Here is a 27,278-nt window from a genome sequence, read left to right as displayed (position 1 = left end):
CCTGGTGCCCTCCTATGCTCTGCTGCTCCCACTGCCAATTGTTTGCTTGTCCTTATTAACCATGCACTGTGGGCACATTCCTGCTACCTGCCTCCCTGCTAACTCTGCTCTCCTGTGGCAGAGTCTCTGCATTCTACTGTCCTGCCCGTGCCTTGCCTATCTTTGTTTTGCGTGGTGTCAGGTATCCCAGCGCAAAGGAGTGATACAGGCTTGAAACATGTCAACTGTTACTTTCCAGGAGCAATTCTTCCAAAGACCTGCTGACAGTGATCCAAATTTAGTTTGCTACCTGTTACAAAAGCAGAGAGACTGTTCTTTCCTATCTCTGCATTTTTCCCTTCCGATTTTGAGAGCAGTTTCACGGTATTGCCAACAGCATTTCTTGATATTTTGGAATTTAACAGATGCAGCATTTAAATAATGATTTTCCATCACAGAAATGCCATCCAATTGAGGATGAAATCCCGCAGGCTTAGCCCCTCGTCTTTTAAATGCTGTTCTGTTTCAGCTCCTTCCCTTTCTTCGCATATTCATTGACTTGCTCCAGGCTTAAATATGTCCTCAACTCCATCCAAAAAGTGAGGTCAGCATCACTGTTCAGCACCTCAAAAACTACTTTCAAACCTGACAAGTAACAGAAAAGCAGCAGTCTACAGTTCACAAGTATTTTGCAAATGCACAAAAAAAATCTTACAAGGAACAATCCTAGCAGCCAGGCTCAAATTTTAGAAGTCTTAAAAGAAGTTAAACCATGTAACTGCTCATCTGAAAACTAGTCTGATGCCAAAACTACAGAACTAGTCTTACGTAACCCATATTAATATTGCAGCTGGATAGGAAATGGGAACATTCCAGTCTGGTCAGCAAGTTCACTGCAGACATTGCTGATTAACAGTGGGAAACTAGGTACGATAAGTTAATAGTATCTGCAAGATTTCAGCGAAGGACAAAGGTAAATTTCGGGAACCTGGAAATCTACTGATAGTTCTTTAGGTACACTACAGAACTCTGCCCTTGGAATGTTACTTGCTCAATGACAGTAACTACTACCATTTGTCTTCAGCAGTTCACCCTGTTGCCCATGTGCAATAGCATCTGGCCATTTTTTATCTTCTGATGACTACAAGTCTCTAATCTCCATTATCCCTTGCCCTCTACAAACACATAAAATTACTTCCCCCTCACCAATACAACTGGTCTTTCTGCATGTTAGTGCTGGATTTGAGAGAATGGGCATATAGACACAGAATTCAAGTTGTTACTTCTTCAACAAGAGAACTATTCTTTCTTGACAAGTCATTCTAAGTGTGAAGTAAAAAGAATTTGCTGCTATCAATTCTCAGACTGTAATGCAAGGTGTACTGTTTGGTGCCCTATGTAGCTCACTAGGTTGACAGCAAAGGCTGTTTGGAGAAACGCTGTGCCCATTTTTCAAATCCAAAACTACAGGACATCAAAGAACAAAAAAATTCAAATCACTGAAGAATTTTTAAGTTCTAAATTATCCAGTTCTTTCATCCTGCCATTACCTTGCCCAAATATTTTATGAATTGTAGTTTACAAATGAGAATGTGCTCAGTAGCAGTTACACGGTCCTGAAATTGCTCACACAAGGCAGTAACTGGGACAGAAGGTTTAAGGACGATTACACACTTCCCCCACAACTGCTCACAATGCTGACTGTCTTGCTATGCAGATGTTAGTTGGTAATAAAGCATAATGACAAGAGACTAGAAGAGACATGCCAGAGACTACTTCCAGTACTCCCCAAAGCATCTCTACCTTTGCCAGGTGATTAATGAACACAGTGACATAAATGGCTGAGGCATTTCTGCTTTTAATTGACATTTCCCACAGAGGGGCACGGACATGGACAGTGCTTGAAACACTGAAAAATAGGTAAATGTTTGTGTGTAATTACACAGGATTGGCCAGTTTGAACCAAGTAATTCAGGAGTTCTCTTTTCTGCCTATGGAAGCAAAGCAGTTGAAAAGTTATCTGGCAAAGTCCTGAAATTGAGATGCACAGGATACCAATAAGTAGTACTATTCAACACAGACTTGTACCCGGTGCTTTTGCTTCTGCTGCGGCAGTGTCTGTGGCTATGTTTAGTAAATAGCAGCATATGTGAAGGATTCGCAGAAGAAAATGACACTTTAACAAAACTAGTATTTCCAATTAGAAGCAATGGGGCTGGGGGGACACAGAAAATTCTTCCAGGCACCAGACAAGAAGAGCCAAGAGCTATAAAAGTCTTACTTACTATACATTAGGGCTGTCCCAGCAACAGAAAAACAACCACAACATTATGAGAGGTGGAAGAAATAAGCAGCACTAAAATTTTCAACAGGATTGCTTCAATTTCAGTTGACATTACTTTCGCTGCAATGACTATGGCTGGTAGATCATGTCCTCAGATACAAGGATAGCACGTCACTGCTTCCTTTCTTTTGGAGGCATATTGTTTCATGCAGCTCAGAATTTTGAGTCAGCAATGATCCTTTTCTATATTTCAATAAAAAGGGGTCTTCAACTCAGACAAAATAAGGTATTCTCTAAATTGCTTTCCTTTTCACTCCTGTCTCTTTACAGCACATAAACCAGAGGGCGTCTTTTTCTGGCTCTTGAACTGCAGAGGTGTCTGCTGTGGACCAGAGCTTATTCCTGGATTCACATAGTCACATGGATTCTCATGTGAAGTGCAGGTATTCCTTGGCATTCTTGACCCAACCCAGCAGAGCTTGGCTACGCAGCACTCTCCAGGCTTCTTGATAATTTAGTGCAGCTTCCTTGTAGTCCCAGTAGGTTTTTAGAGTCTTCATCCTGACAGAAAATGCACAAAAATGAAAACAATTCTATGATCCTATTGAATATGAGGTCACAAAATGAAAAAAGAAATCAAACACCTAAGAACCTGATGATATCCTATGAACCCTTTCATGCTACTTAGTGAAATTCTCTTCTAGGGAGACTTGGAGACGCCCAGACTTTAAAGCTAGACATCGTCATCAATCATACAAAAGGAAGCAAAACAACTCTTCTAGCATTAGAAATGTCTGTGTTTGACTGCATGACCACAGGTTACAGAAAACCTCCATGATAGCAAAAACTGCTGAAGCAAAGCTGAGAAGGTTGCTATGGGTGCTTTGAATTGGGTGGAAGTAGCCTTAGCGTGCTAGAAAACTGGCTGGAAGGGCAAAGGACAAAATGAACTGGACAGTTTTTCTTTTCCAAGACAAAACTAATGGGGAAGAATGAGACAAAGGAGAAAATAATATCTTCTTTCCCTAAAGCAAAAGAGACTCAACAGTTTTGGTGTTATTCCCCTTCCTCAGGTAGCAACTACTCCCCACAATCTCAGCAGAACAATTGGTCACTCTATGAGCACATTATACCAATGATTTTCAAAATAGGGAAGTTCAAGTCTAGAGTATCTGAACACAAGTGCCTCTAAGACAATTTCATCAAGATTTTTTTTCCTTTCCTTGCATTCCGTTCCCAACCTCTCTCATTTCCCTTTGCCAAAACATGTCAGCCACATGTGGTATGCAGTGTTTATACATTAAACCCAATATGAGGGGAAGATCATAGGCAACATGACCTTCACCAAGAAAGAGGAAGAGCCAAACTACTACAGGAACCCTAATCTGAGAGGTCTGAGAACCACTGCACTAACTTCTAAAACACACTTTCATGCTCAAAGGCAATTATGATCACCCATCACCCCCAAAAAACCCCCACAGCTCCACCTTAACAGCAGACCATCGGAAGCTGTGTTGGAGGCACTCAGCATTCTACTATAAATTTGTTTCTAAAACACTGTGACATGCAAAGCAAGCTGTATTTTCTATCCTTCAAACCTTGTGTTCAGGAATGTGCAAGAGTGAAGAACCTGTCTATGCCATTGCTGAATATGGAGATATATACTCTCTTAAAAAACTTGCCCTGTACTCTTGTCACAGCCAATCCATTTTGCTTTCTCCACCTCTTTCACATTAATCATACTCTCTGAAACTAACCTCTGAGCTGCTCTCAAAAGTCCCATGTAAGAGCCCTTCTAGAACTCTCCCCCACCTGGCCAGTGGAATGGTCATGGAACCCCATTATCAGTAGTGGATCATAGTTTAGGAGCGTCACTCAACAGGTAAAAGACCAGCAACTATCTGCTCAAGCCACATTCGGGAAACAACCAGGTCCAAGAAGGGTCCAAGCCAACCCACCACAACCGGTCCCAAAACCTTACCATAGGCAAGCACTTCCTGTCCCAGGTACTCATGTATCTCAAACACAGTACAAACTACTGGTGTCACTTTTGCACGGTGTGGTTTTTGGTAGTGGGGGAACCACAGAGGTGGCTTCTGTGAGAAGCTGCTGGAAGCTTCTGCCATGTCTGGCAGAGCCAATCCCTGATGGCTCTGAAGATGGACATGCCGCTGGCCAAGGCTGGGCCAATTAAAGAGGATGGTAATGCCTCTCTGAGAACATATTTAAGAAGAAAATCAAAACTAAGTGGGGCACAGGTTCTTTTTTTCTAGCCAGAGAAGAGGAGGAGGTGAGAACATGCGAGGGAAACAACATGGCGAGACCAAGGTCAGTGAAGAAGGAGGAGGAGGAGGTGCTCCAGGCCCAGAGCCAAGATGCCTCTGCAGGCTGTGGTGAAGACCACGGTGAAGCAGCTGTGCCCCTGCAGCCCCTGGGGATCCATGGGGGATGCAGAGATCCACCCGCAGCCCCTGGGGATCCATGGGGGATGCAGAGATCCACCTGCAGCCCCTGGGGATGCAGAGATCCACCCGCAGCCTGTGGGGGAGGTGCCCACACCAGAGCAGGTGGATGCCTAGAGGAGGCTGTGATCCAGTGGGAGACCTGGTGGAGAGAGGGGGCCCTGCTCCCAGGCTGCAGCAGCCTGTCCTTGGAGGATTGAACCCCGTGGAAGAGTGACCCATGCTGCAGCAGTTTTGGGAGGACTGTGTGCCCATGGGAGGGACTCACGTTGCAGCAGTTTTGAGAGGACTGCTGCTCATGAGATTGGAACCATGCTGGAGGAGTTCATGGCAAACCGTCCCCCGTGGGAGGGACCCCATGGTCTCACAGAGGAACAACTCCTCTCCCTGAGCAGTGGAAGAAATCTTGGGTGACAAACTGACCAAAACCCCCATGCCCTGTCTCCCTGAACTGTTGGTGGGAAGGAGGGAGGGGCTGGGGGAAGAAAAGGTCTTTTTAAGGGCTTATTTTACTCCTCATTATCCTCCTCTGACTTCGTTAGTAATAAATTCACTTTGTACCCCTAAGTCGAGCCTGTTTTGCCCTTGGAGTGATTTTTCCCAGTCCTTATCTCAACTCATGAAGCCTTCATGAAATTTTTCTCTCCTCTGCCCAGCTGTAGCAGGGGAGGGCGAGTGAGCGACCTTCATGGGTGCCTGGCGTTTGGCCAGTGTTAAACCATGACACCTTTACCTCCCCCCCGCCTGATTTTCTTTTCTTCCTTGCTAAATGTTGCTCTTTTTCCTGAATCTGCTGTCATATCAACGGCTCTTCAACTCATATCCATCAGTCTGATTCAATTTAAGTAAAACACATAAGGGGTTTTTCTACCCTTCATTATTCCAATCGACCTTTGTTTGGAAACTCTTACAGTAGACAGTATGAAAAATATAGCTAGGAAAAAGGCAGGATAGACGGGAGCAGCTCAGGATGTTCACCACACTATAGCAGCTCCGCAAGCAGGTGACCGCAGCCTCTTGGCATTTCATTCTTCAAGCAGACAATGTCAGTACAGTGATTTAACAGTGCATGCAACACAAAGCAGCATTTTAAACAGCTTCCTCAAGAAGCTGACAAAATCAAACAGATTTATGTAATTCATGCTCAATTTCTGCATTAAGCTTCTAAGGAATTTTCAACATATATATGGGAAAAATGCTTTCAAATTCCAATAACACTGTGTCTGCATAAAAACCTCATGTGGTTTGACTGTATCTCAGATTTAGTTGGGCCACTAGGCTCTCAGCATTAGTAATGAAGAACCTGTGACTTCTTTTGGCAGAAGCAAACACTAGTTTGCTGCCCCAGGCAAAGTTCAATACAGTCATAGGATCTCCAGTCCATCCAGGTCTTCCTGACCACATTTCTTCTATATTTCCCTTTACTATTTCAATCTTGCCCCTACACTACTGTGCAAGAGAGAGACAATGATTCTGACAGCTGTGCGCCAGAGACATGAGACTCCATTCGGAAAGGCATTACACTCCTGGAAAATGCCTCACACAAATCACCATTATGCTTGGAAACACTCATGCTCAACCATATGCAAGGCTGAGCAGGAATGGGCTCACAAGCAAGGCAGCCTGCAAGGAAAAGCAATGCATTGCAACAGTACTTCCTTCTCACCAACAAACCCTGATTTAACTCTACATTCAGTTTCAAACATCTACATTCAACCCATAATGTACTTTTGAGATTTCAGACACATTACTGACATAAGCATAAGGAATCAACCAAAACATTACTCGTACAAAAACTGATGAATCACATCTAAGAGAGCAAAAGATCACAGATCTTCACTATATAAAAATCTGTTGTGAACCCATAATATAATAAGGGGACCAAGGAAACCAGACACGGGCTGATTATATTCTTCTGATTATGTATCTTCAACACTGCAGATAAAATGCAGTTATTGCAGGCAAATAACTGACACCAACCTGAAGAAGATAAAGAACAAGTGACAGAGTGAGCCAACTCAAAGAGTGAGCTCCACACAAATACAGCAAGTTTTTTTACAGTAATTCGAGGTTCTGCAGTATTTGGAAGATTGTTACTGCATTGCTGCATTCTAGCTTAGGAGACTAGATTTTCAAAACATTACTGAAAAATTGGAAAATGAGCTTTGCGGCTTTTGCCAATGTCATCTAAGATGTGGAAAAACTGAATCACACAGAGGAAAAGATGCTGAAGCTCAAAAGAGTAACGAAAAAAAATTAAGTCTTGAGATAACTATGATGACAAAATATTTTCATGCACAGAAAATGCTATTTTATAAAAGGCTCTTCATTCTGGCAAAGACCTAACAAACATCTGCGATGTGCAATACATAAAAGATTTTCAGTGTCCCACAGACCTCTATGCAGCGGTAGGATCATCACAGGAATTGTTTAATGTACAAACTTTAAACAGAAAACTGAAAAGGGACTAGAAAATTGCTACAAAATTCTTGCCAAATGTGTTTGTATTGTGTTGTGGTTGTTTTTAATTGGAAAACAGCAGTGAAACTGCACCACCACTGCTCCCAATGACAGTTACTTTCATTAGACCAACAATTCCTCAGTCACACCAGCAGGAAATATTTAGCAGTCACCTTTTGTTTCTCATGGGCAAACAGTCTTAAGTGTGAAGCACAAGTGAAGGTTCTATACTTTAGCCTACATAAAATCTTGGAGCCATCTGAAAGCCCTTGCCCTCCTCTGTATAGCAGCCCACCCCGTCTTCAATTAGGTGTCACTGGAACTGGAATCCTCCATACTGCAAACTGAGAAGGAAGGAAGACTAATAGTACAATCTTAATTGTGATGGCTCCTGACTACAATTTAAGAGAAAAGAGGATTAGTCATTCATTTAATAAGCCCAGTGAGAAAGGGCAGGTTTATTTTTACAAAGTCTCCCTTAGATTCAGACAAAGGGCCATACAGCCAGCTACATCTTGTACAAACAGCAATGCCTGGAGACTGTCTAGGGTGGATGCCACCGTATGACAAAAGAAGCTTTTCACTTCCCCACGTGATGATTAAGGCATGGCTTTTCTCCTAACAGCAGGGAAAAAAACCCGATTAATGCAAAAAACCTCCTCTGCCACATTACCATCAAGTGATCTGCAACCAATACTGCAGGGGATTTTGCATAACAATTCAGATTAGCAATAGCACAATGCTGTCCAATGGTGTGTCACCATTCCCTTGGCAGAGAGCATGGAAAACATGAAAAGAAAAAAAAGAGATGGATTTATGCACCAGTAATGTCAAAACGATAATATGTGAGAGGGAATCAACAGAAGAAAATTAGGTATGAGAGGTGGCAGTAGGAGGTAATAAATAAAGAACATTTGAGTTAGTCTACCTGGAGACATGAGTGAGAATTTACGTAAGGCACGGAAGACACATCATAAAAATTATTGCAAAGGAAGAAAGAAGGTGGGACAGCATAATACAGCACTATCCGGTTCTCGGTGAAATAGCTCATGGCAGCCAAACAGCACCTCCTTCTCAGGCTCATGTGAAAGCAAATAAACTAAATCCTGAAAAAAACCCAAATCGATGAGTGTCATGTTTAACATCTTAGATAAGCTATACTACTATAAATACCTAAACTTGCCTTTTAGAAGAGCCAGCAAAGTTCTGGCCCCAGCAGGCTGTCTACCTGTTCAAATTTAACAGCACCCACACTGATCCTCTGGAGAGAAATGAAGAATGAATAAGAAAGTCACAAAAAGCAGGAGAAGCAGCTTTAGATACACACACAAATAAATAAGAAAACAAAAGAACATCAGAATCAGTTCCATGCAAAGTTTGAAATTCCCCAGTTCCTAGTCTGACAGTGGACAACAGTAGATGAAGGCAGGGTTACGTGAAGAGTAATCCTTGTCCTAATGTACCCTATAACTACAAAACAAGCTGTTCAGCAAATTTGAAAGTACTACAAGAATGAGTTTTCCTTGATGGAGCAGAAAAGATGGGAGGCAAGAGACACAGAAGTGGACTCGAAGAGTCAGGGTCTCTTAGGGTCAAAGTGGAAAAAGGAAACTGGGTGACAGCACAGCTTTAGAGCCAACCATTTGTGGTAAGAGATAACAAGATACATTTGAATGTGAAGAAAATACAAAACCGGGTAATAGTTAAATACACTGAAGTTTAGAGGAAACAATTTGAGAGTGTAGGATTTCTTACCTGAAGTTCACTCAAACTCAGACTCCAAGGGGGAAAGAAAAATGAAAATATCAGAATACTGTGTAGAAAGGAAAAGGGAAGATGAAGGAAACAGCAACACAAAGACACTTCTTAATTTTGCTTTTTAAGTGGAGAAAAAACAAAGACTTCAAAGGCAATCAGCTGCACAAGCTGACTAGTGAACTAGCACCTCTACTGTATAGATAGAGTTTGTGCAGCATAAAAACAATGCCACATCTGTGAATCAGCTGGACTTTGTCAGGAGAAGCCCAGACAGAAAAACAGTAGAGGACAAAAAAGTCAAAGGAAATGACAAAGCCAATGGTCTAGAAAAGCCCTGAGGTGAAGTGACTTTATGTAAGCAGCACATGATCAGCATAATGAGTCTCCTACCCAAAAATGCACAAGTTCACAATCTGCTCTGAGGAAATTATGATGGCTAAACAACTGAGGACAAACTCCCACCCAAAACAGGCTAAAATTTTTATATGTAAAACTGATTTAAGGACAAAGTGTATCTACTTATAGAATCAGTTGAAAGCATCTCAGCAATAGCATGGTTCATGTTGACATCAAATCTTTGAAACAGTTAGGAGACACTTCTACAGACACAGAAGGTAACGGCAATCTTTAATTCAACAAAACTCAAAAGCAAGCAAGATCCATTAAAGATCCAGGTCTACTGTCTTGGTACCATGAAAGGCTGAAATGGCCTACCTCCAATGCTTCCAGTCACATATGCCTCCTGCTTCCTTTGCATGCGTTTCATCTGTTTTAGATTTCCATGAGCCAATTAAATTCATTAGTCCGAGAGAAAACACAGAATACAAGGAAATTGTTTTCAGCCACATTATCTAGCTGAACGGGCTCATTATGAGATTGGAGAAGTGCTACTGATACAAGGGAGGAAAGAGTAATCTACAGCCAGTAGCAGCAGAGAACTGCTGTGGGACCATCCCCATCAGCAGCTACAAGCAGTTAAACTGGCTCAAGAGTTGGGATAACTGCATCCTAAAGCTGGTGAAATTGTATCTGGAAGTAAGCCTAAAATACAACAAACCTTCTGTGGCAATGGATTTGGAACCTTCTACATCTCCCAGAATCTAAGCCAAAGAGAACTAAATTTCTGTACATGTGAAACTATGCTTTACTTTATGGTATACCAGCAAATACATAATGCACCTAATGCTATGCCAGACTGGATGATTACTGCAAGTAATTAACTCAAGTCTGATAAACCAAACTTGGTTTTAGTAACGTAAAGGAAAATTCCAACTATGGCTTCCTCAGTCAAAAGCTGCTTTCTTTTCTTTCCAGAAAGTCTCTGCTTATGCAACAAACGCATTGCAGAAAGAGCCCTATAAACTATCTCACCTTACTAGCTCTTACTCCACCATACACTACGATGAAAACTGATTTTAGCCTAGACTTAAAAAAAAACCAGACAAAAGGTTTTTTTTACTCTAACTTCTACTTTTACTCTACTTCCTTCTTGTGAATCAAAGAAGTGGCATTTGATAGAAATCCTGACCACCAACTAGATATCAGTAACTCCACGACAATTTTGGGATGCCGGGTTTGAACACCACGAAGGGTAGAGAGCTGCAGGCAGCTATCTAATAGCTCATGTTTTCAAAAAAGATACTACTTCCTCATTTTGTGTCTCTTTCCACATTTTTCAAGTATGAAAGTTTAACTATGGACTTATCTAAAATGAGATTCATGAGCAGATACTGTATCATCACAGTATTCTTCCGTTTCATTAAGATAAACTCACTCTTCTAAATGCAATCATAATGTCTTTACCGTAGAGTGTCCGGTAGATCCTCTCGTGAAATACTTGTCACCAGCTTTTGGAATTGATGGAAGAGTTCCACTTTACAGATCTTGGATCTGATATAAAAAAATTTAAAAATTAGAAATTCTGATGAAAGAAAAAAATCATAAATTCACTCCACCTTACAGCTCACAGCAGTACATCCCAACTAAAGGTTTTTGATAGAAAGCATTACGTTCACTTCTCAAAGAATGTAAAAACTTCCCTATTGTTTAACTTTTCCTATCCCATCCAAGCTGTCCACCTGCCTTTTCCTTTAGTTTTATGTTATATTGACAAAGAGCTGCATTGCCCCCATTCTCCCAGCCAGCACTCACCAGTTTGCAGAAAGAACATTTTAATATCACACTGTTATCTGCATGCAACTGCACTGTCATCAGCTCACAACTGCAGTAACATTTAGCCAAAAGGACTAGTCCCAGAACAGATCAAACAAGCACAGGACTCCAAAGGCTTTTTTGAAGCCTTTGAAACATGACTTTCTGCTTTAAAGTTTGAAAATGTGTTGAAATGCTGGCAGCACACTCCTAACATGAACATGTCACCTTCCTGTGTGACATGGAAAAAAACCTGTTAAATTCTGTATTATTCAAAACAAATAAAAGAAGCAGCAGAAATATCTGGAACAATGCTGTCCTTTTCACGATGGTGATGAGGACACATTCAGCAACAGCTGCAGGGCAGTTAAATGCAAAGAGGCTCATCAAAAAATAAAGTGAGTCAAAGTTTGAAAAATCTTTAGAAGATACTACATACATCTCTCAGCTTTGAGCCCTTCTATTTCCCCAAAGAGATGGCAACCAGAATCATTGTTTATTAAGGGTAGTTTGGTTTTAAATGGCCCAGCTATTTCCTCTATTTATTTATCTTTGCATACGTAACAAGGACTGATTCAGTTCTCCAACAAGTGCAAGCCGATTCTCCAGAAGCACTGAAAACAACGCCGATCAAAAAAAATCGTGCTATGTTGCTACCATGTATTTTAAGAACATCAAAAATGGCATAGAATTATAGAGTCTCCACAAGGGTCATTGAGTCCAACTCCTGGCTCAGGAAAACCCCAATAATCCCAGCATGTGCCTGAGAGCATTGTCCAAATGCTCCTAGAACTTGGACCACTGTGACCACTGCCCTGGGGAGCCTGTTCCAGCACCCGACCACCCTCTGGATGAAGAACCTTTTCCTAATACTCAGCCTAAGCCTCCCCTGACACAGCTCCAGCCATTCCCTTGGGTCCTATCACTGGCTGCCAGAGAGCAGAGAACAGTGCCTGCTCCTGCGTGTCACCTCACAAGGAAGTTGTAGCCTGCTATGTGGTCTCCCCTCAGTCTTCTCTTCTCCAGGCTGAACAAACCAAGTGACCTCAGCTGCTCCCTGCAGGGCTTCCCCTCCAGACCCTTCATCATCCTGATGGCCTCGCCTTTGGACACTTAGAGCTTTATCATCTTCTTATACTCCAGTCCCCAAACCTGTCCCCAGGAGGTGAGGCCATACCAGTGCAGGGCAGAGCGGGACAATCCCCTCCTTCACCTGGCCAGCAATGCTGGGTCTGATGCCCCCAGGATGCGAGTGGCCCTCCTGGTTGCCGGGGCACTGCTGACTCATATCCAACCTGCCATCAACCAGGACCTCTAGATCCCTTTCCATGGCCCTGCTTTCCAGCCTCTTGCTCCCCAGTCTGTCCATACATGCAGGGTCACCCCTGTGCCACGTGCAGAAACTGGCATTTGTCTTCGTTAAACTTCGTATGGTTGGTGATTGCCCAACCCTGTAATTTGTCGAGGTCTTTCTGCAGGGCCTGTCTTCTCCCAAGGGAGTCAGCAGCTCCTCCCAATTTAGTGTCACTAGCAAACTTAGTGTACCTTCGAGTCCTGCATCCAAGTCATTTATTAGGATGCTGAAAAGCACTGGCCCTAAAACAGAGCCCTGCTGAGCCCCATTGGTGATGATGGCATGCAAAGACGCTCTAAAATTTAATATTCGAGTTAATCTGTCACAGGTTCGTATTGTAGTTTTTGGCGGTTTAGTTAATTAAGCATTAACAAAAGCACATACCAGATTATTTACCTACAAATTCCTTTTAGTCAGTCAGTTTTACCTTCCTTGGTATTTAGTGTTATCTAACATATTGAAAGGGGGAAGAAAACCTCAAACAACACTTCCCAGCAATCACCCTGAGACTCTTGGAGAGGAAAAAGAATGTAGAAATACAAGTCTTGTTTATTATTAAGCACCACCACTCTCAATAAGGCTGTAAATTCCTTATTTTCATTATAAAAGTTCCTTTTGTGACTGTTTATCTCATAAGTGTAAATAGTTTACTTGTTCCTTGACGTTGTTTTTAATCCTGATTTCCTAAGGAAACGAGACATTTGTAATCACACGGTCTTGTAGGCGCTAATAACTTTTTAAAGTTTCAGTGAATTTCAAGCACATGTTGAGAGGAGGATCTTTTAACAATAACTGAGTTCTTACACTTTTGTGCTAGTTGTCAGCTAGCAGATGGCTCTCAAGTTTTAGAGCTGATGCACAAATACTATGTAACAATTTAACTGAGAAAAAGGGGTTAGCGGGTTTGTTTGATCTTTCACACGTCTTCTGGAATACTTACCTACTGCATATTGAGAATAAATATTGTACAGTGCACACAGAGCCTGTCTTAAAAGATGAACTAAGTCACCTAGGTCACCTGTGTTAGCCATACCCCAGACACCAATACCGGTCATAAACCACCAAGTTCCTGGTCCTTTTCTTTCCACTGAAAATTTGGAAATACTAGGATATACCAGGATAAACTTCAGTCAAATCAGGCATAACTTCAAGAAGCTCAGAATGTGCAACTTGCAGGCATATGAATAAATTCTCCACAAGAACTGTCTAAGCTGTACTTATTATGCTATTCACCCCTTGTCAGGATTGTCATCATCCTCCCAAAAAGTCTGGGAAACATGAACAATATGACCATTGACAAATTTGTAGTATAATCAGCTAACAACTAGAACACAAACACCAATCCTCAAGCTGAATTTCCACAGAACAATGATAATTTTGGCCACCTCACCTAAAATGAAGATAACATAGAGATGGAGAAATGGAGAAGTCTGCAGATGCTTATGAGCAATTCCTCTCAACCTCAAGAAAAGTACGCAACTATTTCTTTAAACTATGATTGTTGATAGAGGATTTCTTAAAGAGCACAGTGCCAAGATGACAGCTGGAAGTGACATGTTCATGATAGGAATGTGCTGACAGCATTTCAACGCATTTTCAAACTTTATGGCAGAAAGTCATGTTTCAAAGCAACACTTCTAATGATCATACATCCACGTCAGCTGGCTCGACTATTAAAGAAAAAGAAATCTCTAGAAAGAGAACTTGCAATGCACACATTTCCCTCACAGTTGTCAACCCAAAAAAATGCAAAGCAAAAATTCTGTTTCCTTCAACAGTAAACATCCTTTTAATAAAAACTGATCACAGTCCCTCACCACCTTTATCTACAATGCTCTCAACAGTGACAAAGAAATAGGGTAAACTTGTTAATTCTCATTTAACTTTCATTATTCCAACTGGCCTCTCTGCCTTACATGGCAACTCTTCCTTTTCTCCTGGTCTTTACCTTCCCCCTTCTTCACTACTCACTATATTTCCTCCCACTCTGACCACATCACACGAGCTGACAAAGGCATGTAAGCTAACGAATAAAACACGTGTCCAGATATTACAACACTCTCACACCTGCTCTGATGGCTTCCAATCCCCTTCTTTGTTGTTCCCTGGCGGAAGCCGTCTGAGGTGACATCCAGCGGTTGTTCAGGGACTGCACTCCAACTGATAGCTGTAGAGATATCGTTACAAACAAGGGAGATGCTCTTATCACAAAAGCAGAACCTAACAGTTCCTTTCATTCTGTATGTTCATGTATTGCTCCCCAAAATAATTCAAACTAGAAAGAGGACCATGGTTTTCTAGGGTCAGAATTCCAGTACCTAAAAGAATGTTTAATTTAAAAAAATGAAAACACACATATGCGCGCACACACACACACACAGGGCTTTCATCTTAAATAGATCATTTAACAGTCCATGCCTCTAAACAGCTGGCCTCCAGCTCTGTAATTCTCCATTTCTTAGGGGGATGCTACTTTCTTTTGTGCATCCTGTCCAGACTAAGCATGAAGAAATTTCCAAGTTATATGGCTTATTTTCACATCAGATTGTGAAATACAGCTCTAAACTACTTGCACCAGTCACTCTATGTTTTCCTTCTTAATTTATTGTCTGCTATTGTCTGCTATTATTTTATTGTGTACTCTAAGCAGTTTCATGTTTGATAACTGACATACATCAAATATGTGTAGATTTTACTTCAAAAACATTATTAGCTAGTAGTCAAAAACTAGCTAGTAGTCAAAAACAATTTGTTGAAAGAGACAGCAAGTGCCAACAGCCTTAAACTCTACCTCAAGTCTGGGAACTTTGAAACCATCTCAGACTGTAAACTTCTTAAGTTGAAACTCTGCATACAACACCTTACAATTTCTAAGTAATGAGCAAAGCATCAGCAGCATGTCAACAGAAACTGACATGTCCAATCTGTCCCTCCACAGCGTAACAGCAGGTTCTTCAACTTCTATTACCATGAGACAACTTCTGTTTCCTAAATTCTCCCTCTTCTCTGTCTTCCTAACAGGCAAAACAGTTGCACATGCATTCACTCTAAAGACCATCTTGTTATTCAAGATGCTCAAAGACTGCTTATGTAATTACTCACCCTTGTATTACAATTCAGCTGTGTGCTGCATTTGTTGTACTCTGCTATGTGCCAATTGTACTTACACTGTGATTTAAGTACAATGCTGTATCACTCTACTAAATTACAATCCTGTGTAACATGAAATAACATTAGATCCTTACGACCAGTATTAAACCCTCCACATGTGAAATATCTAAATATCACCTGGTTAGAGGATATCAGATTCTGATAAGCAGATACAACGTTACTTAAAAATTAAAACATTTTCTGTTCTTTCACTTTTTCATAATTATCTCAAACTTCAAAACACTAAACAGAACACATATTTTCTTAAAATAACAGCTGCAATGTTCCTATCAAGCATCTTTCAATACTCTGTGTAACAGCCCTAAATTTACAATTTCCCCTGATTTTCACTCCTTCAAGGAATGAAACCACCTGCCACAAAAAAAGCTTGCTAAGGCATCATTCATCTTTACTTAAAGGAATGACCTGAGAAGTGTACAAAAAGAAAGGCATACACTGAATTTAGTCACAGCTGCTTTCAGGCCTTTTTTGCTAACTTAACTGGCACTATTTTTCAATGATAAAATTTCCTTCCTATCTCACAGAATTTAAGTATTTTCCTTCCCTCCACCTGTAAATAACTCCAGTTTAATGAATGTGAATTCCATTAACGAACCCTTTGTCTCCATTCTTTCTTACCATTAGCTCTATTGTAATAGAAAAACTTCCAGTTCTGGTTCAGAATGGGAAGTATGCAACAGCAGAAGGCAGGCATGTCCAAATTTAAAGAAACTGCTTAGCCATATACACAGAGTGGCAGTTCCTTTTTTTTTTCCCAAATGAGATCACGTTGCTAAATCACATTGGGGTTTAAATATTCATTCATCACCATGACAAAAAATGCCACGCCCAAAATATCTATCAATTCAACTTGTACACTATACTTACTACCCTGTATTCTTTCTTCATTCACAGATTTTTGGAGCAATTACAAACATGACTCAGCATGGCAAGTCTTTTGCTCATTACCAGGGAGAATGCAAAACCAACTGAAATAAAAAGTCTTTTGTTTTCTTCTTGTACTAAACTTTTGTTTCCCCTGGTTATTTTCTGTGTTTGATTATAAATTCTTAATGGCATCAGCCAAGTGCTTATTCAGTCTGAAAACTCCCTACTGGAAACTAGAGGCTGAGACAAATTTTATTAATTATTAACAATTAAGTTATGACCTGATATTAATTTCTTGCTTTTCATACTTTGCCACTAGTACACCGGCAAGGAATGATGTTCCCTTCCAAACAACCAAACCCACTTCATTTATATCTGGACTTCTGCACACAGTTACGCAATTAGGCCAAAATAACTCACCTGCGCTACAAGGAACAAGTTTTGTTTTGCTGTTAGTTTGAACTTCCTGAATTGCCTGACGGCTATGTTCAAATTGAAGATCTGATTGCAGCAGCTTAACCTCCTGAGTGAGAAAACCACCTGGTAAAGATGAGATGTGCTGACACCTGAAGTAAACATGGAAAAATGCAAGTGATTTTCAGTCTATTCTTCCCAAACAAGACTATTTTGCAGTATTTCCCTTCATTATCTAAAATACATTTCTTTTACATTAAAACTGAATTGAACATGAGCTTACAGGTGAGACAAGGAGGTTTTAAGGCATTTTTCCCTTCAGAAAAGCATTTGTTAAAAAAAATAAACAAAGCCACATTAGTTTATTAAGACCTTGTCCATCCTAAAAAAACTACAATGAATTGGTTTTTAAAAATATTATTATAATCAATGACGTATGCAGGACAAAAACTGCAATATAATTCTGCAGTCACAAAGAAAAATAAAAATCATAAAGTATTTACATAGCCAACTGCATTACATCAGCAATTGTTTTATGAACCTAAAGGTTTATAATCAAAGCCTATAAACACACAAAACATACGTACAGTTCTATGTATAATCTTATCTTTGTTACCTTAAATTACCGTTGCATGCTGAATGACATTAGGACCATACGAGGAAAAAACGGCATGTGTTTAATCACCATAACATTTACATAGAGCAGGAATTAAGACTGAGATTCATACTGTCAGATGCAATAGTCTGAAAAAGTGCCTGACTGCACTAAGCCTAACAAGGCTAGGCAAATTCTTGCTACGTGTTACAGAATGAGGAAAGGATTATACAGAAAGCTCCACCGCATATGTAACTAGAGCTTCTCCATTAACAGACTTATTACCTCTTTTATAATCATCCTAGAAGGATGCAGGGGTACAGACAAAAGGAATTACTAAACAAAGTCAAACCTTTCATATGAACTGGTCTAGTAACTGCCACTTAAAAAGAATGGTTGCGCTCCCTGTTTTCTTCTTGCTCTCCTTTCCCTTCACTCTGCCCAAATCCACTTACTCTTGTCTACTGCTCTACTCGTCTCTAGTGATTTAGCCTCCCCAGTAAGAAAAACATCCACCTCCTATCCTTGTTGCTGGGATAGTTTTCATCAACTGAAGAATCTGAGGAGAAAGAAGGCCAGTGCACAACAGATGACTTTCCTCATTTTGCAGCAGTGTACTTCATCTCTCACATACATCTCCCTGAGGTGACAGGTTGTGTTATAAGAGCTCTACTACTCACAGCAGGGAGAAAGATCAGATCTTGGATGTAACTGAGGTTAAAGAAGTAGACAAACTTTTACCACCATGAAAGTGCATATAAGCTTTGCCTCTCCAGTGCAACACAACTGTCTTCTTCCAGCTGACCAGTACAAGCTGTCACACACCAGGTGTCCTGAATCACTTCAATAAATCAGAAAACAGCTGAGGTGGGAAGGGACCTCTTGGAGGTCATCTGGTCCAACCACCCCTGTTCCAGCTGGGCCACCTACAGCCGCCTGCTCAGGACAGTGTCCAGATGGCTTTTGAGTAACTCAAAGATGGGAGACTCCACAACCTCTCTGGGCAACCTCTGCCAGTGAGCTCCATCACCCTCAGAGCAAAAAAACTGTTTCCTGACATTCCAGGGGAACCTCCTGTGCTTCAGTTTGTGCCCATTGCCTCTTGTCCTATCACCAACACCACTGAAAACAGCCTGGCTCCATTTTGTCTGCCACCTCCCTTCAGGTATGTATACAAATTGGTAGGATCCCCACAAGCCTTCTCTTCTCCAGCCTTCTTCACAAGCCTTCTCAGCCAGGCTGAGTAGTCCCAGCTCTCCGCATATGAGAGGTGCTAAAAATCCATTATGCATCTTCGAGACCCTTTGCTGGACTCTCTCCAGGATGGCCACGCCCCTCTTGTACTGAGAGGACCAGAACTAGACACAGCCCTTCAAATGTGGCCTAACCAGTGTCAATCCAGGGGAAGGATCATCTCCCTGGACCTGCTGCAATAGTTTGCCTGAAGTGGCCCAGGACACCATTAGCCTTCTTTGTTGCTAGAGCACACTGCTGCCTCATTTTCAACTTCAGGTCTAGCAGGAACCCCTAGTCCTTTTCTGTGAAGCTGCTTTCCAACTGGGCAGCCCCCAGCACATATTGGTGCACGAGACTGTTCTTCCTCAGATGCAGGTTTTCACTTCCCCTTGCTGAACTTCATAAAGTTTCTACTTTTCTCCAGCCTGTTGAGGTCCGTCTGGAAGGCAGCACAATGCCCTGGCCTATCACCCACTCCTCACTCTTGAATCTTCAGCAAACTGTCCGGGCATACACTCTGCACCATCATCCAGATGACTGATTAATGAAGATATTAAACAAGTTTGACCTAGTATTGATCCCTGGGGTACATGGCTACTTACACCTTCAATTACACTTTGCCCAAAGACCACTACCTTCTGGGCCCAGTCATTCAGGTAGTTTACAATCCACGTGTCTGCTCATCCAGCTCACACTTCAACAGATTCTCTATTGGGATCTTACAAGACATGTCATGGGTTAGCAAAGCATAGTCTCGGAAGTGATGTTCTTGCAAAGGGGTGCTTACAGCTTCCTCTGTGATCTGACAGAACCTATCAGCTGGCCAGTTTGAATATGGACAATTTTTTAAGCCACTTAAAATTGTGACTGCCTCTGTGATGCACACTTAAGAATAGACAAACCCCGGGCAGAGCTCTCTCTCGTTTCCGGCACTGGAACAGGTGGCTGCGGGTCCCGTGCAGGGGTCGGCGGGCCTGGCCCAGGCCCTGCTCGGGCCAGGCCAGGCTGGGCCACGGCCATCCTGGAGCTGATGGGCCCTGTTCCACCCATGGAACCCCCCCACGGCCCTGCTGTGGGCAGCTGGAGCGGCTCGGCTCCCCTCCCTCTCCAGTGCGGCCAAGATTCAGCTGAAGCTGCCCTGCTGTCCGGCCAAAGATCATGTGAGCAACAGCGATAAGCGAAATTCCAGCTGCAAGGCCTAGGTGAGAACAATCCTTTTAGTGCTGTGAAGAGCTGAAAACCTGAGGGAAGAGAAAGAGGAGAAGCTTAAAGCTGAAATTCTGTTGTAAAGCTATGATGTATCAGAGTACTCATTGTAATTTCATGAAGGCATGGGGGGTGGAGCATTCAACTTGTACTTGACAGCAAAAGCACCTGCGCTGAGATAGGCAGATGCTGAAGCAGCTGTAATTTCATGAGAAATTTGAACACGGAGAGATGGAAGCAATGAGGACTTTTGCTCCAAATGGAAAAGGAGAAGACCTCAGTTCCTAGAGATGCTCCCAGAGATAGTCCTAGAGATGAAGATGAGGAGGACCCTTTGCTCCCAGGGAAGGAGGAGGGCCTCTGTTCTTAGAGATGAAATGCTCCCAGACATGGGTGAAGAGAACTTCTGTTTCTGAATGGCTCAACCTTAAAATTGTACTCCAGTAGTTCAAGAGTGGACCCTCAAAAGCAGTTGTGGGAAAAGCTGCAAGTCGTGCGAAGGGACTCACATGCGAGCAGAGAACCAACCCGGGCGGCTGTCTCGTTGTGATAAGGTTTTCATAGCATGGGCAAGAGAGACTCCTCTTCCTAAATGGACTGAGCAAGGTTATTATGGAAGTGGTAACAGACTGAACATCTCAAGGGTTGTCTTTTTACATTGTCACTGGGAGAAGGGAGAAAGGTGGGGGGGGAGGAGAAGTGTTCTGAAGGTGTGGTATGATTTTTTTCTTCTTTTAGGTCTGTTAATAAACTTCTTTATATTCTTTCAAGTTTAGTGCCTGCTCTGCTTTTCTCCTAATTCTTATCTCACAGAAGGTAAACAGTAATGAGTATTTTGGACCAAACCACTACACTAAATTGGTGTTTCCGCCTGGTTACAAACCGAACCCCCTACAACACATTATCAAAAGCTTATTAAAGTTCTAGTATTTGTATGACACACAATGTCTTCCAAAACTCACTGTCTCCATACACACCATCTGAGGAGAGCACTTACCTGTCAATAACTGCTCTCCTCATAGCTTCTTGGCTATATGGACACTTCCCCACTATAACTGCTGACAGATACACTGGATACTGCAGAAAATGCATCAGAAGAGCTCCTTGACACCCTAAAACATTCCAGCGAGCCAGTTTATCACTGCAGGACATAGAGCATGTTCTGTCTCCTCGACCTGGCTTCACTCGTAATAATCCCACAGAGTGGTACCCTAACCCAGGTGTTCGGGCATCACCCAGCTCTCCAGGTACACATTTTGCTCCAGTTCTATGAACATCTACTAACTTTGGTCTCACTAAGCCAGTCTCCTTATTAGCTGTTTGCATGTCTGCAGAATGTTCACAGCTCTTTTGACTTGTGTTGCCTTGTCGTTTCACAGATTCATGCTGAACAGCCAGGTCTTCAGTGATTATGGAAAAACAACCACCATCATAAGTTTTCATTCTCTTGAGTATATGATTACTTGCCATTTTCCCTGATTTCCTTTTATCTTCTGGACACAAGTGATTATGGTTACTCCTACATTCTGCTGATTGTCCACCTGCATGACCTCCAGTCACCGGCTTAGAAAGCTGGTTCTCCGGTTCACTGATTGGAAAAATAGAAGCATCTCCACCTAGAATAAAAGAAATAACAAAATTGGTCAAAACCACATCTTGTGACTGGAATACATCATACCAGTAATATTACAACTACTAGTAGCTTCCACAGATCTTCACTCAGGAAAACTTAACTATGAGAGCACATTTTTGAAACAAAATTGTCCTGTGCAATGCTGAATCAAATCTCACTGAAATTTGAGCCAATATATGCTTCATTTTGCATTCTATGCAAGAAATAATCAAGGAAGAAAATTTACAACCTATAAAAAAAAGTAGAAGCTAACAAAGGCATTTGACAGACTACAAGCAGTGCTGAAGACTCACGGGAAAACTAGCCTGATCTAACTAAACAATACAAACCTCAAAAGAATAATGAAAGAATCATCTGTCAAGTAAGGGTGAAAACTTTAATCTGTATCACTGAACCAAGCTCAGAACCAAAATTCTGAGCCTCAGTTCAAAGCAAAGCAAGCCTGACAGGCCAGGTGATTTATGTGAGGAATTTCTCACAATGTGAGAAAGTCATGAAATTATTCTCACTAATAAATTTGAAGATGTAATTTCTAATCTCAAATGCACTAATGAAGAAAAATAACATTGCATATTCCAGCAATGCACTCAAACTCATGAAAACGTATGAGCAACTAACTCACTCTATGAAGTACTACTGATGAGGCATATTTTGAGAGTCCTTAAGACTCCTTTGCTCTGGAACAGACTAGCAGTTGAAAAACACACCACTGAGAGAACATGGTAACATCAAGATGCCCAATACACTGGTAGACCAAGAGGCTACATTCATTCATTTTGTCAACAGATTTTCATCTTTGTGGTGCTGGTTTTTTTAAACACACAAAGAATGTTTTCCGTGACAGAAGTTTCATTACATTCTCTAAGAAGTTTTGTGTTGGGGAGCTAGTGATGCTTCATGAATGGGATTTTTTTGTCCTGTTTTTCAGGAGTGTGGTTTTGGTTTGCTGAGGGGTTTTGTGTGAGTCAGTGTTGGCTCTACTCCCCCGTTTTTCTTTTTTGCTTGGTTTTGGCTTTTTTTGTTTGCTTGTTGGTTTGGGGGTTTTTTAGTGCTTGTTTGGGTTTTTTTTCTTTGTTTCACGGGGTTGGGGGTTGTTGTCGGCTGGGTGTGGGGTATCTTTTCTGTGGTTGTTTTTAGGAACGGAGGTAAATGTCAGAACTTTTCATTAAAATTTTAACCCAAGGAGATAATGTTTAAAGCAAAACAACCAGGCAGTATGACAGGACCTCTGACAAGTATGTTATTCTCTGGAAAAGAACATAGTAGCCATTATTGTTTAAAGTGAAACATTCCACTACATAGTGAGCAGTACATTAGATTTACTGAGTTCTCATGAATCACATCCAGTGAGACAAAATGCCAAATCTATCTGTGGAGGACCAGTCAAGTACACCTTTGGGCACGTATTGGTAACATGAATTACTGCCTCATTCTCAGTGCAGACCAAAGAGAGACTAAAGAAAGACAAGAGGCAGAAAAGATTCTACAAGTGAGAGCAATGTAATTGGTACACTCCAGCATACTCACACGGGGTATGACTGGAGAAGAAAATAAATACAACATTTGGTTTGAGTTTCCATTTCCCAGTTTCAGTTCCTGGACTAAAGATACACTGCTGACGGGAAGCTGCAAGCCACAACTGATGGAGAAGATACCTGTTAGGTAGAAAGTTTTCATGAAACATTTACTTCATTTTTGATGCATGAGAACACAACAAAACTTAGATGCCCTCTAGTGCCTGTTCTTTCTTGATGGGAGTCTATCAGAAGCCAGTTATGCTTTTACAGAGAGATGGCATCCAACATAACAAATGTAAACATATCATTGCAACTTTAATAATAGACCTCAAAGGGTTGGATTCATGGAGTTAACTGTCTCAGACCGTATAGATAAGGTACTCTCCCCCCACTGTCTGTGTTTTTACCAACTCTGCAACCCATCTGATCCTGCAAGATTCAGTTTAGTGTATCAAATTGCAAGAAATGTACTAATTTCTGCAGAATTACCATTCTCCTGGCTCAGTTCCCTGAACCAGTTTATCCCATGTAAACAAGAGGACTGGTATTTGAGAAAGAGCAAAAATTCTATCCCTGACTAGTAGTCATCAGATCTGCATTGATGTCACATGAAATCAGATCCTAATTCTTCATACAGAGGCTCTACAAGAACAAGGAAGAGGCAAGCTTTTGTGAAAGGGCCTTAACACTACCTAGAAGTATAAAAATAAGGCTAAAATCCTGCTGACAACAGGAAAAGAAGTGTTGCCTACGCAGAAGTAATGCAGTCTTTCACTACATTCTCATATCTGAAGCTGCAAAATTTGGCTATTTCAGCAATAGGTCAAAACGACTTGCATCACAAAAACCTCAGGTAGCATTGAGTAACAGCACTGTTACAGCATTGAGTAAACTTCATTCACGCCTCACCTCTGGAAGCTCCTCTTGGCCACAATTTCAGCATGGCTGTCATTCAGAATGTCTCCTAAAGCAAAACCCAAATGTGAATACTAAATCATTACTAAAAAGAAGACAAAGCAAATAGAATTTGACACAGGCCAGTTCTCCACAGTTGTTAGTATCTGAAGGTTCACCATTGGTTTTAGAGTATTGCAAGGTAGTTAAACTTCCAATCACCACAAAAGGAGGTCAACGGCCTACACCAATGAAGGATAAAAGTACTCAGTCTACAGCAAGTCAGACTTGTTTGAATACCAAATTTTAACTCTTCCCATATTGGAAACCCTTTGAGATGAAAAAACACTACCGTACTTCAAAATCTTCCTGACTTTTGTTTTCAAGGGTAAATCTTGATATTCTCAAAAAAAGTTCTGCCAGAAAATTTCAAGCGTTTCTTAAGCTTTTGGCTGCAGTTTCTTTTTGAACTATGTCCTACAATTTAAACCATTTTTCCTGCAAACAAAAATCCATTCTGATATTACTAAGTTTACATATTTCATCTGCAGCTTTCCTACAGTATCTGCCTATTGTGGTATGTAAAGGAACAGGAGCTGTAGATCATCTTTTATTTCAGGGGTAAAAGGCCAGGTGATAGAAATCATCTTTACCAGTTTTAAAAGTTTAGAAGTGATCTAACAGATAACGATTAACATGGCCTACCACCAAGTTAATTTAAAAATAAATGTTATCATGAGAGGAGAATATTTTCTAAATTTGACATCACTGAAGACAAACAATGGCAAAACAAACTAGCATTACTTTTTCCTAGTCGCTTTTCTACTTTGACCCTTAACATCGAGATTGTAAACAGCACAACAGTTTAATCATCGTTTTCCTAAATCAGTCAGAAAAATGTCTGTACTAAAACTCTTTGGAGATGGCGAAATCACAAGAAACATCCAAAAAAATCTAAGATACAGAATCCAGTTTCTTCTCTTTTGCTCCACTAATTTATTTCAAAATGAAGGACATTATAGAGAACATGAAGTAGCCTAAACCAGACACAGGCAAAACCCTTTCTCACATCTCAGTCTAGTCCTCCTCTGAAGTCTAAAGAGGGTAGAAAGCCCTGTACCTACATATGCATGAACACTTTTCCCCCTTAGCCACTTTGCCACATTCATCATTATTATGGCTTCTTCCCTGTCCTAGCCGAGGAGACAGACACATCATGAATTTAAAAATGGACACACAGAGCAAGGAAAGTCTCCTACAATACACAGTAAGAAATGGTAGTTGTGAGAAGTCACATATCTATCCCATACATTTATTGTACAAACACTTAAAACAATCTAGTTGCAAAACATGCAGTAAGGAAGAAAAGCCCGATTAGTAGCTTCCTGCTGGTTAGTACCAGCGGTGGTACCTCTTGCATCAGACCCCAACAAAACCAGACTCCAACAGGTAACCAAAGCACAATTACTTTGCTTATGTTTTGTTTGCTTTTACTTATGAAGTCTTTGAGCATGCAGACGCAGGGCCTAAACTACACAATACCACACATAAAAAGTTCATTCACCTTCGAGGCAGCAAGTGCAGCAAACCTTCAGGGCAGCCACTGTGGCTGCCTGAGCTCCTGTCTCCCTGATGAAGGTCTGCCTTACACTTCTGGCTTCAATCCAGAACACATCTGAGCAGAATGCCTTGGACATTTTAATTGATTCTATGACACCAGCAAGAAAGAAGGTAGCATAGGTAGCCTTGGGTTCTTGAATTTTACACCATACTTACCAGTTTTTCGCATTTTGTTTTGGCCAATACATTTCGTTCCAGTTCCCATAGCAACAACTTCCTTAGTTACTGAAAAAGAAACAATGATAACTGAAAAAACTATCACCTCTAACTATTGCTAGAAGCACTGCTCTCATACGGTCATTCTGGTATGACAACACACAGAATATTGAGTAGAAGGGAAGGTGGACCATACAGCATTACAGAAAGGAAACAGTATCAGGTCGAGAACTGAATACAGTAGGCAGAAGCACCAGTGTTAGGAAAAGTCTATGACTGCACAGAAGGAATGCTAACACAGGCTTGATATGCCAGACAGCATACAGCAGACACTGCCATAGTATTCCTCAGGCACACAAGAGATAATGTATATGGGATACAATCTGCCTGACAACACTGAAGTGCCACTAAGGGAAAAGAAGATGATGACAAACTAACACAAATGCAAAATGCAGTAACACAACCTGTTAAAGGAGAGCAAACCTTTCTAGGATTCTATCAAATTAAGTATGCTTTTTCAAGAGTTTATATTAGGAATTCAGGTCTTGCCTAGACTTTCACCACATATTGAACAGCCAAATGCAGGCTTTCATTGTCTTATTTACAGTCTGGGAAGAACAGCATTTCACTAAAACCACCTCTTTCCAGAGAGAAGTTGTGAAAGCTTTTACAATCACAAAGAGTAACGAATTTGGGTGGAGACCGAAATGGAATAGGAAGAGGTGTCTGGTTTTTTTCTAAAGGCATCTTTAAAAAAGGAAATAAAAGGAAAGCATCAAGAACTTCCTCTCCCCCTCCCTTCCCTCCCACCCCTATTCCCACAACTCATGCTTACCCTGCAAGTTTCCTGGACTAACAAGACCCTCTATTTCGGCTGCAGATTCCACTTTGACAACAGCTGCCAGGGAAGTCCATTCTCTGTTTGGATCTGGTTTCCCCTGCTTAGGAAGTCTGGTCCTATAATGCAGGTAACATAGCCCAGCGATTTCATCAGCTGACCACATGGCTCTTGATGCGAGTGCAGGCTCTACATAGAATTGGATTCCATCACAACAATTTAACAAAAACCCCCATCTCTTCAAACCCTACCGTCTTGTTCTGCATGACACTTTCCTGCACCAGACTCCAAAAGCCAAGACCTAAATTGCATCACCCCTTTCAAGACTACTAATCGAAAATAACTTTTTCCGAATCGCAAGAAATAAAGAAGCAACGCTAAAACCCTTAAGGGCAGCAGCAGGTGGGGCTGCAAGGTTCCCAAGGCTCCCACTACGTAGCAATCAGACGCATGCACCACGCCGCCGTGCCGGTGCGGTCTCTGCAGCACACCTGAGGCAACTGGCACCACTCGCCTCCTTCCGAGGCCTCCACCTTGCCGAGAGACCCGAAGCAGCCCGCGCTCGGGCGCACTCGCCGCCACCCCGGCAGCAGTCCCTGCAGGCCCCTCCCCGCCCGCCGGGCCAACGGCGCCGCTGCTCCTCGCCAGGAGGGGCGGCGACAGCCAAAGCCCCGCGGCCGCAC

The 27,278-nt window shown here is 41.7% G+C and overlaps 1 protein-coding gene across 2 annotated transcripts; it reads right to left on the bottom strand.

The window, feature by feature from the left end:
- Window positions 1-1,810: 1,810 nt before the first annotated feature.
- On the bottom strand, window positions 1,811-27,171 carry ADAT1 (adenosine deaminase tRNA specific 1). 2 transcript variants are annotated; one of them, XM_082289994.1, is made up of 10 exons: window positions 27,087-27,171; window positions 26,593-26,784; window positions 25,758-25,826; window positions 23,997-24,051; window positions 23,098-23,225; window positions 20,935-21,553; window positions 16,907-17,052; window positions 14,516-14,615; window positions 10,747-10,833; window positions 1,811-2,824 (listed from the first exon to the last, which is right to left on the bottom strand). In XM_082289994.1, the coding sequence occupies exons 2-10, from the start codon at window positions 26,759-26,761 to the stop codon at window positions 2,692-2,694; spliced, it is 1,506 nt and encodes a 501-aa protein (XP_082146120.1). In that variant the 5' UTR covers window positions 26,762-26,784; window positions 27,087-27,171; the 3' UTR covers window positions 1,811-2,691. The 2 variants fall into 2 exon arrangements, with proteins under 2 accessions (XP_082146120.1, XP_082146119.1); XM_082289993.1 differs by lacking the exon at window positions 27,087-27,171 and having other exon boundaries at window positions 26,593-26,798.
- Window positions 27,172-27,278: the final 107 nt, after the last annotated feature.

The sequence above is a fragment of the Coloeus monedula genome (assembly GCF_965178545.1).
Source record: "Coloeus monedula genome assembly, chromosome: 13".
Lineage (NCBI taxonomy): Eukaryota > Metazoa > Chordata > Aves > Passeriformes > Corvidae > Coloeus > Coloeus monedula.
This window is presented reverse-complemented; position numbering and strand designations above follow the sequence as displayed.